Source organism: Rhinatrema bivittatum, chromosome 13, assembly GCF_901001135.1.
Source record: "Rhinatrema bivittatum chromosome 13, aRhiBiv1.1, whole genome shotgun sequence".
NCBI classification, from domain to species: Eukaryota; Metazoa; Chordata; class Amphibia; order Gymnophiona; family Rhinatrematidae; genus Rhinatrema; species Rhinatrema bivittatum.
Window position 1 is genome coordinate 6,673,783 of NC_042627.1, and position 17,703 is coordinate 6,691,485.

General features: G+C 44.1%; 1 protein-coding gene and 1 long non-coding RNA gene across 4 annotated transcripts in view; one reads left to right on the forward strand and one right to left on the reverse strand.

Annotated features, from left to right (window-relative positions):
* Positions 1–17,703, reverse strand: part of LOC115075533 — a 120,731-nt gene that overhangs the window by 38,935 nt on the left and 64,093 nt on the right. The gene's annotated exons all lie outside the window — the stretch shown is intronic.
* CARNS1 (carnosine synthase 1) overlaps positions 1–17,703 on the forward strand; it is an 89,171-nt gene that overhangs the window by 24,924 nt on the left and 46,544 nt on the right. For 2 of the 3 annotated variants that reach the window (XM_029575988.1, XM_029575987.1), the window contains exons 2-5: positions 5,961–5,981; positions 8,660–8,918; positions 11,186–11,275; positions 15,099–15,586. In XM_029575988.1, the coding sequence (XP_029431848.1) occupies positions 5,961–5,981; positions 8,660–8,918; positions 11,186–11,275; positions 15,099–15,586 (858 nt within the window). Of the gene's footprint in view, positions 1–111; positions 291–5,960; positions 5,982–8,659; positions 8,919–11,185; positions 11,276–15,098; positions 15,587–17,703 lie in introns of all 3 variants that reach the window. The other variant, XM_029575989.1, reaches the window with a different exon arrangement.

Here is a 17,703-nt window from a genome sequence, read left to right on the forward strand (position 1 = left end):
CTCGTTTTTCAGCTGCCCATAGAAGTTCTTGGCTATCAATAAACTGTGCGCTGACCTCACCAATAAGCCCCTGCACTAATTATGTTCCTTTTGCTTGCTCCTTCGCCGTAGATTCACAGCTCTTTATGAGCACTGGCATGATGATGGTGATGTCAGCTCCCTCCAACCGCCTAAGTTCAGTGCTGGAAGCTGGCAGTCATCTCACCTCCTTGGGAATCTCCAAAATGAGCCATTTTTGAGAACCAGTCCACCATAACCCAAATGGAAGTACAGCCATTGGAGAGAGATAGGTTAGTGACAAAGTCCATGGTCACATGGATCCATGGATAAGCATGGGAGCACTTGTTAACTGCACAACTAGGACAGGACTCCATGTAGCATTTCACATCATACCTCATTTAAGCCACCAATAATGGCCACTGCTTTGGGAGTGGATAGTGGGTAGATCCTGCCTATAGGAGGCTTCTTGCCAGGGAGCAGATAGATTGGACAGTCGTAAGACCTGTGGGATGGCAGTGTGTCCACATGCTTCTTACTAAAGTCGTCTGTAAACACTGGGTACTGAGGAGGAAGGCCTGGGAGGGTTGAAATCTGAATCCAGGCTAGAGGCACAGGTGGAACGACCCGAGATATCATTGTTGGCAGGAGGACCCCCAGTAGGCAGTCTGCAGAGCCTGCCAATCTATAGTGGGGTTGTGTAGAATCAGCCAAGGTAAGCCAAGGATAATCTTATTGATTGCCTTGGACAGTACATAAAGAGATATGCTTTCCTTGTGCAGTAACCCAGTTTGAAGCATGAGCAGTGGGGTAACCAAGGACAGCCGGCCAGGGAGCGGTTCACCATAGACTGAGGATATGGAAACAGGCTTAACCAGGGTCGCTGAAGGAAGGTTGTACTGGTGAACCAAGGCTTCATCAAGAAAGTTGCCTCCAACACCCAAGTCCAAGAATGCCTCAGTATGCACCTTGGTATTGTGGGAGGTGAAACAAACAGGCATGAGCAATTGAGAGGATGAGGGCCAGCCTAGGGATGCCTCTCCAATCAACCCTAGGTTCAGAAGTCCCATTTTCTCAGGATAATGGCCTACAAAGTGCCCCTGAGTGGCACAATAGAGACAGGGAGGTTGAGCTGCCAACGCCTCTGCTTTTCTTCTTCAGTGAGTTGAGCCCTGCTGAGTTGCATGGGTTCTTCAGAGGAGGGAGCAGGTGGGGCATCCATGGTAGGGACCAGAAGGTGTTGAAATTTGGGTGGCAGCCTGAAGTGCTGACAAAATGGCTCCCTCTTTCAGGTCCCACCTGCTAGTTCATCCTTGATGCACTTTAGATGGCAGTGAGACTGTTTTCACCCCAACTGAGTTCCGAGGCCAACATCTGGAATGGAATGGAGTAGTCTCCCACCATGTGGGTGCCCTGTCTGATACGAAGTAACTCAGTGGCAGCAGATGAGACCCGACCAGGCTCATCAAAAACCTTCAGGAATTGTTTCACCAAGTTATCCAGATTCCTCACCAAGGGGTCGTTCCGTTCCCATAAAGCTAATGCCCAGGCTAGGGAAGGCCCCTTCAGGAGATACAGCATAAATGTAACCTTGGCTTGGTCCAAGGGAAAGCTGACAGCTTGTAGTGCATCCTGCACTTATTGATAAAGCCTCAGCTGGCCTCATACCTAAGTCGTGGTGGAAGACATGGCATGGGTTGCAGATGCCAGGTTGGTGCGGTAGGAGGAGGTGCAAGTGCAGATGCATGATCTTGCATGGACTCCATTTGGGCCACCAGGCCTTGGAGTATGCCAGTCATGTTATTGAGCTGGTCTTGCTGCTGAGGGGCTAGGGAGGTTGGGGCTGTTCAGCTTTGAGGGGAGAAGGCTCAGGGGGGATGTGATAGAAGTGTATAAAATCATGAGAGGTCTAGAACGGGTAGATGTGAATCAATTATTTACCAGTACTCTTTCGGCTAATAGAAGGACTAGGGGGCACTCCATGAAGTTAGCGTGTGGCACATTTAAAACTAATTGGAGAAAGTTCTTTTTTACTCAACGCACAATTAAACTCTGGAATTTGTTGCCAGAGGTCGTGGTTAGTTCAGTTAGTATAGCTGTGTTTAAAAAAGGATTGGATAAGTTCTTGGAGGAGAAGTCCATTACCTGCTGTTAATTAAGTTGACTTAGAAAATAGCCACTGCTATTATTAGCAACGGTGACATGGAATAGACTTAGTTTTTGGGTACTTGCCAGGTTCTTATGGCTTGGATTGGCCACTGTTGGAAACAGGATGCTGGGCTTGATGGACCCTTGGTCTGACCCAGTATGGCATGTTCTTATATTATTTGATGTGACTATTCTTTTGAAATATTTTATTGGCACTTGGCAAATTTTTATATAAGCTTTTAATTATTGGATGTTATTTTAATTGGCAGCTGTTTTGAAACACTCTAATTTCTGTTTATTCGCTGCCTTACTGACTATTAAAAGCACAAACACACTAAATAATATGTCCGAATAGTTTACTTTGCCCCAATACTTTAAAAAAAACATTTCCCAAGCAAAACTTACTGATTCCTTTCAGCCACCGGAAAGGTGGCTGAAAGGTGGCTCTCCTCTCAGTGCTCCCACTGGATTGTGTAAAACTAATACATATAAAAAAATGTTCCCTGCCCTCCAAACCTGGAAACTTTTAATTTACATATTTATTTATTTATTTGTAGGCTTTTATATACCGAAGTTTAGCTAAAGGTCTTCACTCCAGTTTACAGGTAAAACAACGAATTACAAGCAAAAACACAACTGGTATAACAACAGATATGGATAGGTTATAACAACGGATGCAAATTGGTTATTTATTTATTTAAAGTTCTTTTAATATACCGATGCTCAAGACAAGGTCTTATCGTACCGGTTTACAATAAACAAGGTGGGAAAACCAGTTAACACAGGAAGCGAAAGTTACATTAAAACAGGGAAGTCGAACATGGCTGTTTGAAGAAAAAGGGATAGATTAACAATTTCTATTCTAAAAAGGTATGCAATGGCCACACAGGAGGAAAAGAAGGCAATAGTGTCAACGTTCAGGTGACAACATAGAAAAAAATATATAGGAGGGAAGATGAAAATTACAATGGCTGTAGATGATAAAAAGTGTGTGTGTGTGTGTGGGGGTTAATATATGAAGATATGATTCAGTGATGTAGAGAAAGGCTCCCAGGAGCTCTTCATTAAATGCTGGGAAAGCAGAGAGTCGCAGCAAATAGAAAAGAGCCTCCTTCAAATAAATGAACAGCCCGAGTGAAAGTATAGGTGTAAAAGGCAGAAAAGTTACATAAGGAGGAAGCCAAAAAATAAAGGCTGGGAACTATAAAAAGCATCCCCAAAATTGGAACCACTCGCCCCCAATCCCTCCACCATAATGTTATGTAAGCTGTTATGTCTAACAGCTTACATAGCAACAGATTGGGTATATCGTCAGTTATAAAGAAATTAACTATCCGAAATCGTAGGAGGTGGTGTTTATCATGTGAGTGATTATATGTCCTTAGACTGTGATGGTTTAGAAGGGGTTGCTGCACACAAACTAACTTTCTCCTCTCTCTCATATACACACACACACACAAAATCACACTCAGCCCCTCTCTCTCTCTCTCTCACATACACACTCACACACATACAACTTCTCTCTCACACACATACACACTCAGTCACACACATAGTGACACACAACCTCTCTCACACACACAAAGAATCACACACACAGCACAGCCTCTCTCACACACAGACTTCAATTATACACAGACATGTACAACCTCTATCACACAAACACATGCGCTCAATGATACACACAGAGACACACAGCCTCTTTCTCACACACTCAGACTCAGTCTCTCTCACACACACACACACACACACACACACATCCTTCCTTTCTCTCACACACACACAGACTCAATCATACATACAGGCATACATCCTCTCTCACTCACTCTCCCCCCAAGCACAAATAATAGTAGAAGCAGTTTCCTTCTTCAGTCCTGACTACCAACAGGACTCTTCCTCCTTCTCTCAGCTGCCTGAGCAACAGTGCTGCTCTTCCTGACAACCTGCTCCAGCTCCCGACAGAAGGGAGGGGACTCTTGCTCCAGCTCCTGATAGCTGCGGGATCCTGTAGCTGCAGCCCACTCCTGCTCAAGCTGCACAGCCTGCTGCTTCAGCTTCCAATGGCTGTGCACCCCGGGGCTCTGCTCCGCTCTAGCTGACTGTCACAATGCTGCTCCATGCCACCTGAACCACAATAATCGAGCACTGCTTCTTCAGTTTACAACCACCATAATCCTGCCTCTCACGCTGGCTAGGGCAGTCTTCCCGCCCCACGGGCCACAGGACAGTGCTTTCTCTTCTGGGCCACGGGGGCAGGAAAGACGAGATTCCATCGCTGTGCCACCCCCAGCACTGTGGTGCTCTAGGCAGCTGCCCAGTTGGCCCTAGTGCTTTCGCCAGCCCTGCTGGTCATGGCCCTGCCTCAAGGCCTCCCAACTCCTGTTTAAGTCACAATTGCTGAGTGGCTGTTACTTAGCTTTGGATGTTCCATTCTAACAGAAAGTCTTTTCTAAATGTGGCCCTGGGGTCACTAAATTACCAAACGGCCCCTCGATTTCTTTGTATGCAGTTTAGGGTCAGAATGTTTCAGACCGTCCCTCAGCAGCCTCTCTCAGCTCAGTCTGGCTTGCTCGGCCTTGTCCCTTAAAAGGCAGCTGGGAATATGCAGTAATGTAGCATTCGCACTTGGCTTTTGATGCCCCTGAGTTGTATTTCTAGAGCCTCCTTGTCTTGGGCCTCGCAGCCTGATACCAGGGGGATGTGGTACATTTTGAGTTACAGTCTGAGAAGCAGGGGTGTTCTTGAGTTCTCCCCTTGTGTCTTAAGAGTGCTGAGAATGGAGAAGAGTTTTTTGTGGTACCAGGGAAGGGACTCCGCCCTTGACAGCACCCTCACGCATGAAGTAGGGAGTTTTGAGAGAATGGTTGTACTTTTCTGGAGGACCTGCTCCAGCCTGAGGAGGCAGCTATCCTGCCTCAGAAAGGTCAGGAAGGTGCTAGGACTCCCTCCATCCAGTTAAAGAAGGGACAGCGGTGAGTGACCTGTGAAAGTGTTTTGAGAAAGAAGAGAACTGTTTTTCAGTAGACTTTGTTGCCGTTTGGTTTGAGAGGAGTTTTTGCCACCAGCTCATGCCCACTGAGAAGGAGAGAGAGGGATTTTATTGACTTTGAATTTTTCTCCCCAGAAGCCCAGTGGAACTTTTTCCAGAGAAAAAAATAGGAGATAGCAACCCTCGGGAGCCCACATCCCTGCCACTTAGGAGCGAGGGGATTTCCAGTTTGCCATCCAAAGGGACACTGGCTATATCAGCACTGTGGGCTGTTATTTTAGTTGGAGATCCTCTGAAGAATTTATTTTGTGATTTGGACTTTAAGTACTTTTGGTTGCTGTAAACTTTTGCAAAACACCCAAGCAGAGTGTCCATCACAAGTAAGGGCATCCCAAGCGTGAGAACAGGGGAGTCTGCAACCAAAGAGAAACTGAGAGACAGTGCTCACCTCCGTGAGTGTGAAAGAGTCAAGAGATTCTGAGTGGCTCCCCACTCCCGTGAGGTTTATTCTCCTCCCTGCTGGATAGTGGAGAACGGTGTGGGGAGCGAGGAGAGGGAAGCAGAGGTCCAGGTATAGAAGAGACAACCGGGATAACACGGCGCCCTGCATTCAGAGACGCCCCCAAAGAAGGGGTTACATGAGGGTGGCAGAAAGGAGCACTCGCTCACCCACTCATTGTCTCATTCTTTTTGTGACTTTCGTACATAAAAATGGCTTTGAATTCTAATATTCTTGTATTATATTTAATGTTGTAGATTGTACAATGGAAATACAATATTTCTAATAAATCTAATAATAATATTGAACCTTTTTTCTCTTTTACAGCTGTTTTCGACCATCAAGATGGTGAGTTTGGTTTTCTCTCCCACTTTTTCTCTTTCGCTCTCTTTTCGTACTGCTGGTATTCCTCGCTCATTCTCTGCCTCATTTCTGCTGTCTCCCTCACCTTCTCTTTTTCCTTCTCTCTGTGTCTGATCGTGGTTTTTATTTTTTTGCTCTCTTCTCTCCTTTCTTTAAGAAACTTTCGTGGCATGGCATACTTGCTTCTCTATTTCTCCCACCTTCGGTTCTGATCTCTCTTTCTCTTCCTGTATGTTACCCTCTCTCAGGGCCGGTGCTTCCATTAGGCAAACCAGGCGGTCGCCTAGAGCACCAAGATTTTGGGGGGCGGAAAAATCCTGCCAAACATAATGTGGCGGTAATAGAATATAAAACTTGGTAAATAAAATGTCTAAGTGGGATGCTGTACCACAGCCAATACCGTCAAAGAAGGGAGTGCTAGGCCGGAGCCAGGCTTTGAAGTTGGGTGAGGGGGGGTTCGCCTAGGGCACCAAATATGCTAGCACCAGCCCTGCCCTCTCTCTTACCCTCCCTCCCTTTCTCACGCTCTCTCTTACTCTTCGTTTTTCTTCCTCATCTCTCTTGAGATTCAAGAAACTTTCTTGGCATGACAATTTGTGCACGCGCTGCCAAAGCAACATATAAAATGCTAACAGGAAGGAAGGAGAAAGTACTAAAGAAAAATAACAAAAGACAGTTCCTGGATGGTGGTGCTGGTCTGTATTGTCTCTGGTATATTATGTTTCTGGCCTGGTGACAGGAGACAACATATTTTGCTGCTGGTTCTCCTGTTTACCCCAGGATTATGCAGAGTTTTTCCTGCTCATCCTTGCATGGGAACTCTGACTCTCTCAGGGGGAATGTCTCCAGATGGGTTAGTTTTGCACATGACTGGAATGAACCTCACTTGTAAGCCAGAGTATGCTGGATACACAGTCGCAGTCTCTCCAATTTTCCACTCGTGCCCTTCTTAATACTTGCATTGTGCCACAGAGAGCCTCCTTCTAGCGTTCTTAGGATCGAGTATGTACGGTGCAGGCAAGGTATCGAGGTTCGCCTAGGAGTTATTTTTAATCAGGCCAGTAGCTCCCAATACAACTGGGACAATTTCTGTGTCTTTCTGCCACATTTTCTTGGTCTCTCTGCAGTTTTTGATAATTGAGGGTCTTCTTTCTTTCCATATGTTGTACAGAATACCCACTTGGTACTGACACTACTATTAGCGTTAGTTTATTGGAATGCACAAAATAAAGGTTAATAAACAGAAAACATATAAGGATTGTCGATCTTTATTTCTGTGCATTCAAATGGACTATCATGGCAACCACCATACTTTATCCACAATGGAAGATATCACATACAACTGTATGTGAAAACAAATGAGCAAACCCACTGAAACTGAGGGAGTTAATATGTGGATATCCGACGCGACATCGCAGCGATCATAGATTTCCAGGGAGAACTATGAAATACTTCAGAAAAGAACATATGAGATTGGAAATACGACTTTCCAGATAAGTTTAAATGCGACGTGTTAAATTCCCCACAAATTATTGAAGTACTGTGAATGCCAATTTTTACTTGCAACAAAAAAAAAATTTGTATATCAGTTTATTGTGGGAACTTTTGCCATTTGAATGACCCATGATTAAATATAAGGCAGAGCAGTAAAGTGGTCACACTATCGATGATGCCTATTATGACGGTCATTTTCAAGTCAGTGTGTCTTTAATGGTTCTGTGATAGCTAGAGGTGTGGTGGTTGAAACGACACCAGAGTTTGGATGTTCGCTTCTGCGTGGTGAGTAGTAAGGGGACGTCTTCGCTTTCTGTTCTGCACCTGCTATGTAGGGTGTTTCTGTGGATACAGGTGTTTGTTTGCAGACCTGGAGGTACAAGGCTTTTATCACGGTTATGTCCCATTCTATATAATTTGCCATTACTGACAGACCTCAGATCTCACTCTCATGTAAGACTGGTTGAACGATGCTATAAAATAATTGTAATAGTAGTTTTTACTTGGGGGGTTGCAGGGATTTCTTTATTGCCAGGGATTTATTTATTGCATAGAGGGCTCTTAGAGCTTTTTCTTGTAGCATTTTTATAGCTAGTTTACAACTCCCAGAATCACTTAATCTCAGGCCAAGGGATGTATATTATAGGGTGTGGGACAAGTTACACCGCTGTCTTCCATGTGAGGTATAGTGAGGTCAAGTGGCACAAAACGATAATGCAAAAATACTAATCCTCCTCTCCTCTATTAAGAAAATGCTATTCAGACAGGGGTAGATTTTATAAAACTACGCCCGCGCGTACTTTTAAAATCCGGGGTCAGCGAGCGCAAGGCTGCCCAAAATCGGCAGCCTGCCTCGGTTCCCTCCGAGACCGCTCCAAAATCGGAGCGGTCTCGGAGGGAACTTTCCTTCCACCCCCCCAACACCTTCCCCTCCCTTCCCCTACCTAACCCACCCCCCAGCCCTGGCTAACCCCCTTACCATTGTTAGAAAAGTTACGCCTGCCTGAGGCGTAACAAAATGAGGTATGCACAGAACAAACCCATCTGGAGACATTTCCTCCAAGTGCCAGGATTCACATTCCCACCTTTGACCACAGCAGGATTCATACACCAGAGCATTAGGGCCAGTGCTCACACGTCCATTCTCTGATTTTTATGTCTTTCTAAAGTTGTCATTGGATCAGATGAACGGAGGCAGCCCCGTGATAACAAAGGAGCTGGAACTCTGTGACCTTGAAAATCTAAGTCTTATGTCCCTCAGTCCCCGGCCATCACACTGGACCAGAGATGTTTCCTTGGGCTGTAAGGGCAGCTCTGAACATGTTACCACAGCAGCTCAGACGGCTCCCATCTATGATCTCTTGCAAAGCACCCTTCAACAGGCAGGACTCCCTGCAACTGTGGATCGAACCAAGCAGCCCAGAACAGGTAACTGCCCCCCCCAGAAACCTGCCCCAATATGTTTGGACTGTATTTATTTATTTCTAGTTATTAAGTAATAATCTTAGGGTTCTAGGCAATGTATAATACGAGTACAACTCATGTAAAAACTACGATATATATAATGGCAGCGTTCTAGACCAGTCTAACTGTATGTAAACAATTCTGGGCTAATGTGATCCCAAGCACCCAGTAAAGACATTGAGGTCAAAATTTAAAAGCCATTTAGATAGATAACTCACAAGTTATCCATCTAAATGACAAATTGGGAATATTCAGCCACTTATCCAGCTAAATTATAACTGGATAGGTCATTCTCCGGCTATAATTTAGCCGGCTAAAAAAAAAAAAAAAAGAGGTGTTTGGGGGCATTTCTGGGTGGGGTTTAGTTATCCTGCTAAGTTATCTGACTTTGTGTGGCCAGATAACTGGCTACTCATCAGGATATCTTCAAAAGACATCTGGGTATGTAGCGCTGTGATTGTAAGATTAAAAAAGTTGTAAAGGGCCTATGGCCGATTTGAAACCTTCTTTCAATAATGCCCTGATGGGCCATTCTCCCCCAACTCACACTCACCCTTTTAAATTTACTCAGAATTGTGCATGGTCGGTGGGTGGTACTACCCCCTCCTCCCCCAGCTCCTTCCCCGAAGCAATCCCTTAGCCGGATAAGTAAGATAGCCAGATAACTTAGCTTTTTAAGACTTATCCAGGTAAGTGGCGGCAAAGCCCCCTCTTATACGGATAAGTCACAACTTATCCTTCTATGTTGCAAACTTATGCTGCATATGTTTTACATATGGGATCATGTTGTTTACTACTAATACCATGGGGAAAATGTCCCACATTTGCCTGCCAAAAATCTGGTAACTTTATTGGAGGAATAGAAGTGCAGATGTGGCACAGAAGAGCCAGCTGCTATGAGACAGCCAGTAAAAGAAAGGGGAGGCACAAAGCACGTCTGGATGCACTGATCCTGCGGTCGTCCATCTCTTTCTGCTCCCATGCCACCTGCACGGGCCTCGTCCTGTGAGACTGGAAGCCTGTGCTAGCAGGGAGAGGACTCAAAATGGGCTGCTGCTCTTTCACAGTCTTCATGGGGGTGCATGTGCTTCAAAGGCAGCTTAATTGCTGGTGGTTACTGCTGGTGGTTGGTTACTGCTGGTGGTTACTGCTGTCAAACCTGCTGCCTCGGGACTTAGGGGAGAGGGAGAGAGGACTGGGGATGAAGCTAGGTCAAAGGATTAAGGATCAAGCAGGAAAGAGGATAGACTGGTCCAGAGATGAAGCTGTGGGAAGGAGAAGAGAGAGAGAGAGAGATAGCTGGTTGGGTGAGGGAGCTGGAGGCTAGGAAAGATTATTACTGTACTGAGCCCCTGGGTTAATAGATGACCCTCCTCACCATGCTGCAACTGGTCCAGCCCATAGGTCTCTCTAAAACTATGGCTCATACCAGGCATGACCCCTGTTAAAGCCTGCCTAGCAGGGATTCTTGTCTCCCTTTCCTTAGATTGCAAGGAAACAGTTCTTCATGTTCTTTCAATACCTTGATTTGGCCAGTTGTCATGGCTCGCGCCACTGACGATAGAGAGGAGGTATCACGCCTGGGCAGGGGAGTACCTTAGAAAGGCCAGGTGGCCTGGAGCTATCTTCTACCTGAAGCAGCCACTGTTCTCCATGGAATGGGCCCACGGGTGGAGGCTGGAAGCTGGAAATGGAGTGGGATTCAGGAGCAGAGCCAAAGACCATGACTAGAGCTGAGCACCAGGAACAGAACAGGAAATAGGCCTGACAACAGGGGTATTGCAGAGTGAACTCTATGAGGATTGCTGGACCAGCACAGGTATGTCAGGCTAGAGTTTCTTATATGCATCCCTAGTTTGGGCCACACCTAATGCTGGTCCAATAGGGAGCCTCCGGAGGCAGGTCTTCCTAGCACTGTTTAGTTTTGTGGGGTCCATATTCAGCTGCTGAATATACCCGATCCCTGCTGCCCTTACCACCAATACCCAGATACTTCACTGATGAAAGATAACCCTGCTTTTCAGGGAAAAATATCCCAGATAACAGATAACCTCATGCAGGGTGCTGACAGATGGAACCTAGTAACACTTTAGATGACGACAGATAAAGACCAATCCGTTCATTCAGACTGCCCAATTATTTTGGTCTACACTGCTAAGGACGTATCCCAGCAACTAGCCACAGAGATTTGAACTCATCCTGGTTAATTAAATCTGTGCTTAATTTTTCAGGTTTCACCTTGTCAGACGTCACAGTGTGTATTTTGGGTGCACCATCCTCTTTCCTGTCTGTGCTCCTGGAGGGAGGGAATCAAACTCCTGGTGAGTTTATCGATGGGAAGATTTGTTATGATTAACTTCTACAGCATTTACTCTGCCACTCCCTGATAGTACAACAGGTTCTCCTTTCTCATGCACTCTAAAGGAGCACCTTCAGCATGCTACGTCATACTGTGATTCAGAGAATTGTACTGGAAGAGCGCTTCAATGGGAACAAGGGATCACTGAAAAACTCTTCTCCGACACCAGTGGCCCTCTAGAAGGGGAGAGGAAGCCACAGCGGTTGTAACTTCTCCAGCACTTTTCCCATCAGCGCTGTTGACCATCCAGCTTTGTTACACAGTCCGAATAAACAGATAAGCATGGGTGGAGCTTGCTTATTGCGGTGGTTTATACCCCTAACTAAATTAAGCTATTTCACTTAGATGCAGTTCCAACACTGCTCTCTACATTAATGTATCTTTAGTGACACATTGCAGCCAAGGTGTTTGTAGGCCTTGAGGAGGTTTTCCACCAACTCGTGGTAGTTGTCTGCCTTGTTGTTTACGAAACATTGGTTACCATTAACTGGAAAGCTTTTCACGCCGTCTTTTCCTTGCCATGCAATGCTCGGTTAAATGCATCATCTCAAAAAACATTCACAAATCTGAGGGCCGATAAAGATAACTTTCCTTTATCTTAGCTTCGCTTAACCTTAGAAATTTACCACCAAGGTACTTGAAGGCTGCTTTACTTTTGTCCATGGCCTTGACAAAGTTCTTCACCAGACCCAGCTTGATATGTAAGGGTGGTAACAAAATCCTCCTTGATTCAACAAGTGCTGGATGCTGAACACTTTTCCTCCCAGATTCCAAGGACTATTGGAATGCCCAGTCTCTCTTGCTGTAGTGGGAATCTCTCACACGACTACCCCAATCACAGAGGACACAGCAGTATTTTGTTAATCCAATCTATAGACCAAGCAAGAGAGCAAAAACCTTCAAGTAGCCACAAAGCTGCCATTAAAATTGGTCATAGTTGTTTCATGTTGTCATAAGTTTCCTTTAAAAGGACTGCATGACCAAGTGAAATTGATGGCAAAACATTGCATTCATTGTTGTGTCTAAAACCCAGTCATAGATTTATTCATAGATTCAGTCAAAGATGTATATTGGTCATTTCTGGTTTAATCTGAGATCCATTCCCATCTTAACTCACTTATCTTCCACAGTCTCCAAGTCAAAGATCATATATACTGACTCAGTAGCATATCTTAAAAGCTAAAGCCAATCAACAATTTTTAGCATCATTTTCAGCCTCAGTGACCCAGATTTAGTGAAGTTTGACTACATTCATTTCAGTCTTTCACCTCACTTCCTATTTCCCCAGGCCCCACTACAAATCCAACACCCCCAACTACACGAATGTAACTTTCCTTTCACTGTTATCTTTTATTCCCTCTTCTCTGATCACCAAATAACTCCTGTTCATCTTTCTCTTTAACCTTTACTGCTTCAGCTCTGCCTCCACTGTCCTTCACATGGCTTTCTCTCTCCTGTCATGTCACCTCTTTCCCTCCCTCCTACTTTTGTGACTGCCTTCCCTCTGCACTCAGTAGGCCTTAGTGATTCCCCTCTTTATCTCATATCAAGGACTCCTTGTCTCTCTTTTTGCCTTCATCTATAACTCTCTGATCCTTTCCCTTGCCTGTCTCTTTTTTCCCAAGCCTCAATGACTCCATTTCTCTCTCCCCAGCCTCATTGAATCCTTGCCAATGCTTCATTTCTTTTTCGCCACCTCTGTGATTTTCTTTCTCTTTGTCTCTTCTCCATGGCTTCCTACCAGAAGAACTGATTTTATGTAAATCACTGAGTCTAATTTTGCTTCCTATCCATGCTGACCATTTGCATATTGCATCTACGATTATTCGAGTTATTTTTACATTCATTTCTGCACACTGTTGGAGACAGAGGACTCGTATTTCTAAACAGAGCAACCAAGAGCTGTGGAGGAAGACTAAATATTGGCAGAGCTCCAGGGAATGTCTATGTCCTTTCCAAAATTATTGCCCTCCATAACACCCTGGATACAGACACCTAAAGATGTGGCTGTCAACTATGTGTCTGTACCCTTATAGTACCAGCTATGGAGGAGGGGCAGGAACCAGTGTGGTCTTTTGCATTGACTGTAGGAAAATGTGTACAAATGTAGGAAGGATGTATAGAATATTAGAGGGTATTTAACAATGTCTAATCTGTATATAAGTGTAGATGTATGTGCCTGAGTGTAAAGCGTATGTATGAATGGAAGAGGGTCTATTTGAGAAGGAATCTATGTGTAGAATATTTTTGTATCAGTGTAGAGGGCATTTATAAGATTGGAGTGGGGTATATGAGCAGAAGAGAGTGAGTACCTGAGTGTAAGAGGATGTATATAAGCAGTGGTGGGTGTGTATAAATGTGTGTATAAGTGAGCCTTAGTGTAGGAGGTGTGTAATGAGAATTAAGCGTTTAAGTGTATGAATGCAGGATAGTGAGCATGAGTCTAAGAGGTTGCCAAAGGGCGGTGGCTAGAAGCAGCCGTAGCCAGACTGCAATGGCCATCTGCAGATCTGCCCTTCCATTGTTTGCATCTGCCTGCTCCCCCTTCTCCCCTTGCACAGAGTGAAGCTTTCCAAACACCAAGGTCATTGATTGGAAATGGGGAGCAGTCTTTATTTGAGATCACGACTTTTGCTTCCTAAAATAAATGAGCTCTGACAGCTGCAATGTATTCCTCACATTCCAGTACATGTTCACATTGCATGCAAGAGCCCAGAGAAATGTGCTCATGCATATACGTTATGTATGTATGTAAACAAATACATACTCACAGCAAGGGCCTGCTACAAACTGAAATACCGTAAGTCAGGAAATTCAAAGTTAAGGGTCCAGAGGTACTTTGACTTGCACATATTGTACTAAATCCTAGAATCTACCCAACTGATCACATGGAACTGGGCTGTAGTTCCTTCCACTGGACCAACATAAGAATTATCCAAGCCTCTGGTACTCTTTTCCCTTAACTTTGCGTTTAGAGAAAGATTATTGTAAATTTAGAAAGGCATTAAAAATATTCATTTTTTATGAAAGCATTTTCAGTCTTCTAAGTTTTTCTCAGCTGGCTTTAGTGCCAAAAGCATTTTTTTTAGAATAATACTCCCGTTCCTATTTTCTTTGTTCTTGGGTTTATTGCTAAATTAGATTTTAATTTATGTATTTTATATTGTATGCTTCTTGATCTTTCAGTTCTTGGTTACTTAATTTTATTTCTTTTGATATTGTCTGTTTTTTTCTTTTATATTGTTTTATCATTACCATATTTTATGTTTATTACTGTTTTATCTTTACCCTGTTTTTTATGTTTTATTATTGTATTAGGAAGGTTATGTTAGTTTTATTAATTTTTATTGTACATTGCTTGGATTTACTAGTGTAATATGTGCTATTAATTAAAGATATAAACTAAACTGCACTAAACTTGAAGAAGGGACCTTTATAGACTCAAAAAATTTAAAACAGCTTCTTTGGATATTTGTATTGTTCCAGTAAAACATATCACATTGCATAAAACATCCGGTTTTCTCCTGTACCAATCGGCTATTGTGTTGCTGATGTATGGTGAATAATAAGTATTTTTTTTCTCTCTCTGTTTTTTTCCTTATCCTCCTTTCCTGTTCCACATACTGCTTCATTTTCCTTGCTTTTTATCCTTCTTTTAATCCTCTTTCGCTGTATCCCACCTCTATTTCTCTCTTTGTTTCTCTCTCTTTTATCCTATCTGTCTTGGTCTCTCACTCCATTTTGCCTCGTCTCCCTCTGTCCTCTCTTTTTCCCTCCTTTATCAGGTTACATGTTACTGTGTCTTTCTACTACCTGGCTTTCTAAGGTCCCCTCCAACTCCCACTTGGGAGAATATACTCTTCTTGTCAGGAAGGCCATAACATTTGACCTTGGAGGTCAATCCTATCTGGATGAGTTTGAGCCACCACGTCGGGTGACTTACTTCACTGGAACTTTTGGCCAGCATGAGGAGCAGTGGCAGGTAGCTGCAGAGTTGGGGAGGGACCTAGACTGTCCCACTGGTAATTCCGGTGAGCTTACCCGCCTGCTGGAGGACAAGCTGCTGACACGGCTCCTGTTGGATCATCACGGTGTGGCTGTGCCTGCCACCCTGGCATTCATCTATAAGAAACTACAGGCCCCCTTGAGCACCACAGCAGGTGAGGGCATGGTGAAGATAGTGGAGCTGAGCAGGAAGGAGGGGCAGGAGAACCTAATCCAGGAGGAAATCTGTCAATTCCTGCAGTCCAGCCTGATGGAGCACACAAAACAGGTAATAGTAGAACTGTGGCCCTGAGCCCACGCCAACAGGTGTGAGCAAGGGTGCAGGAGACATAAGCAGCACCATTAAAAAGTATTAGTAAACTGGATTAATAAAAAGGAAAAATCTTATAGGCTGATATCATCACATGGATGATTGTGGCAATTATAGCCAGCAAAAATACCAAATGTCCTGGTTTAGTTGTAGTTAAAAATCCCAGAATGTCCTGAATTTTTCCTATAAATGCTTTAATAATGAAGTCAGAGTTTAGGCCTTCCTAATATTGTTCTTTGACCTAGGGTTCTACACCCGTCTTCCTTCCTCAACCCTGCAATCATGAACCCTAAAATCTGATCACTAGGTGTCACTGTTGCACAGTGTGGAGCTGAAGATCTGAGTTGGGAATTGAACCCAGATCCCTCTGTTAGGGAAGCCCACTGAGCCACTGGACTCGCCCAAGACAGCTCTTATTTTAAAAGCAAAATTGCTTCTCCTCCCCAGGTCGGCCAGGCTGGGGCCACGTCACGGTATAATAGTGGCACCTTGTGCCTGGAGTTAAGGGCAGTGACTGCAGGGCTCTGAAAGGAGCCCTTGTGCGTGGCCTCCCAGTTGAGGATGGGTCACTGCAGGGATTGGACTGGGTGAGTTGAGAAGGGGATATAAAATGAGGGACACCCCCTTGCCCCCTTCCTGTAGATGTAAATAAAGGATAAGGCACTGGAGCTCAGTGGAAGCTCAAAGGATCAAGGAGAAAGTAGCACGGAAAAAAAAAAAGCAAAATGTCCAGATTCGAGTAATTTTTGGTGCCAGAATTAGTGAAGGAACAAACTCCACAGTGTCCATTCTCTGATTTAATGCACTGCTGCAGACATATTACCTCTTGTTTCGCAATATTTCATTTTTATATTTTTAAAAATCACCCATCATTCCAGCTCAAAGTGAGACATAGAATTGCAGAAATATGACTATTTTGAAAACTCTTACAGATAACTGCTGCAACCATATCAACTGTTACAAAATGTTCATCACGGCATTTGTTAAAAATTGCAGCACATAAAATACACCACCACATCACCAGGGGTTTCAGCACTCACACACACCCTTCCTTTGCTGTTGCGTACTGAAAAACAAATTCCATTCAGGCCAGACTGCTACGTCATACTGTTTGCAAGCTCTAAAGCCAAAAAAAACCCCAGGTTACCATCCAGAGTGGAGACGTGAGACCAATAACTATTTCATCTAGAAACTCCTACCTGTAAGGAAAAACAAGCTCTAAAGCCAAAAAAAACCCCAGGTTACCATCCAGAGTGGAGACGTGAGACCAATAACTATTTCATCTAGAAACTCCTACCTGTAAGGAAAAACAAGCTCTAAAGCCAAAAAAAATCCCAGGTTACCATCCAGAGTGGAGACGTGAGACCAATAACTATTTCATCTAGAAACTCCTACCTGTAAGGAAAAACAAGCTCTAAAGCCAAAAAAAACCCCAGGTTACCATCCAGAGTGGAGACGTGAGACCAATAACTATTTCATCTAGAAACTCCTACCTGTAAGGAAAAACAAGCTCTAAAGCCAAAAAAAATCCCAGGTTACCATCCAGAGTGGAGACGTGAGACCAATAACTATTTCATCTAGAAACTTCTACCTGTAAGGAAAAACAAGCTCTAAAGCCAAAAAAATATCCCAGGTTACCATCCAGAGTGGAGACGTGAGACCAATAACTATTTCATCTAGAAACTTCTACCTGTAAGGAAAAACAAGCTCTAAAGCCAAAAAAATATCCCAGGTTACCATCCAGAGTGGAGACGTGAGACCAATAACTATTTCATCTAGAAACTCCTACCTGTAAGGAAAAACAAGCTCTAAAGCCAAAAAAAATCCCAGGTTACCATCCAGAGTGGAGACGTGAGACCAATAACTATTTCATCTAGAAACTCCTACCTGTAAGGAAAAACAAGCTCTAAAGCCAAAAAAAACCCCAGGTTACCATCCAGAGTGGAGACGTGAGACCAATAACTATTTCATCTAGAAACTCCTACCTGTAAGGAAAAACAAGCTCTAAAGCCAAAAAAAATCCCAGGTTACCATCCAGAGTGGAGACGTGAGACCAATAACTATTTCATCTAGAA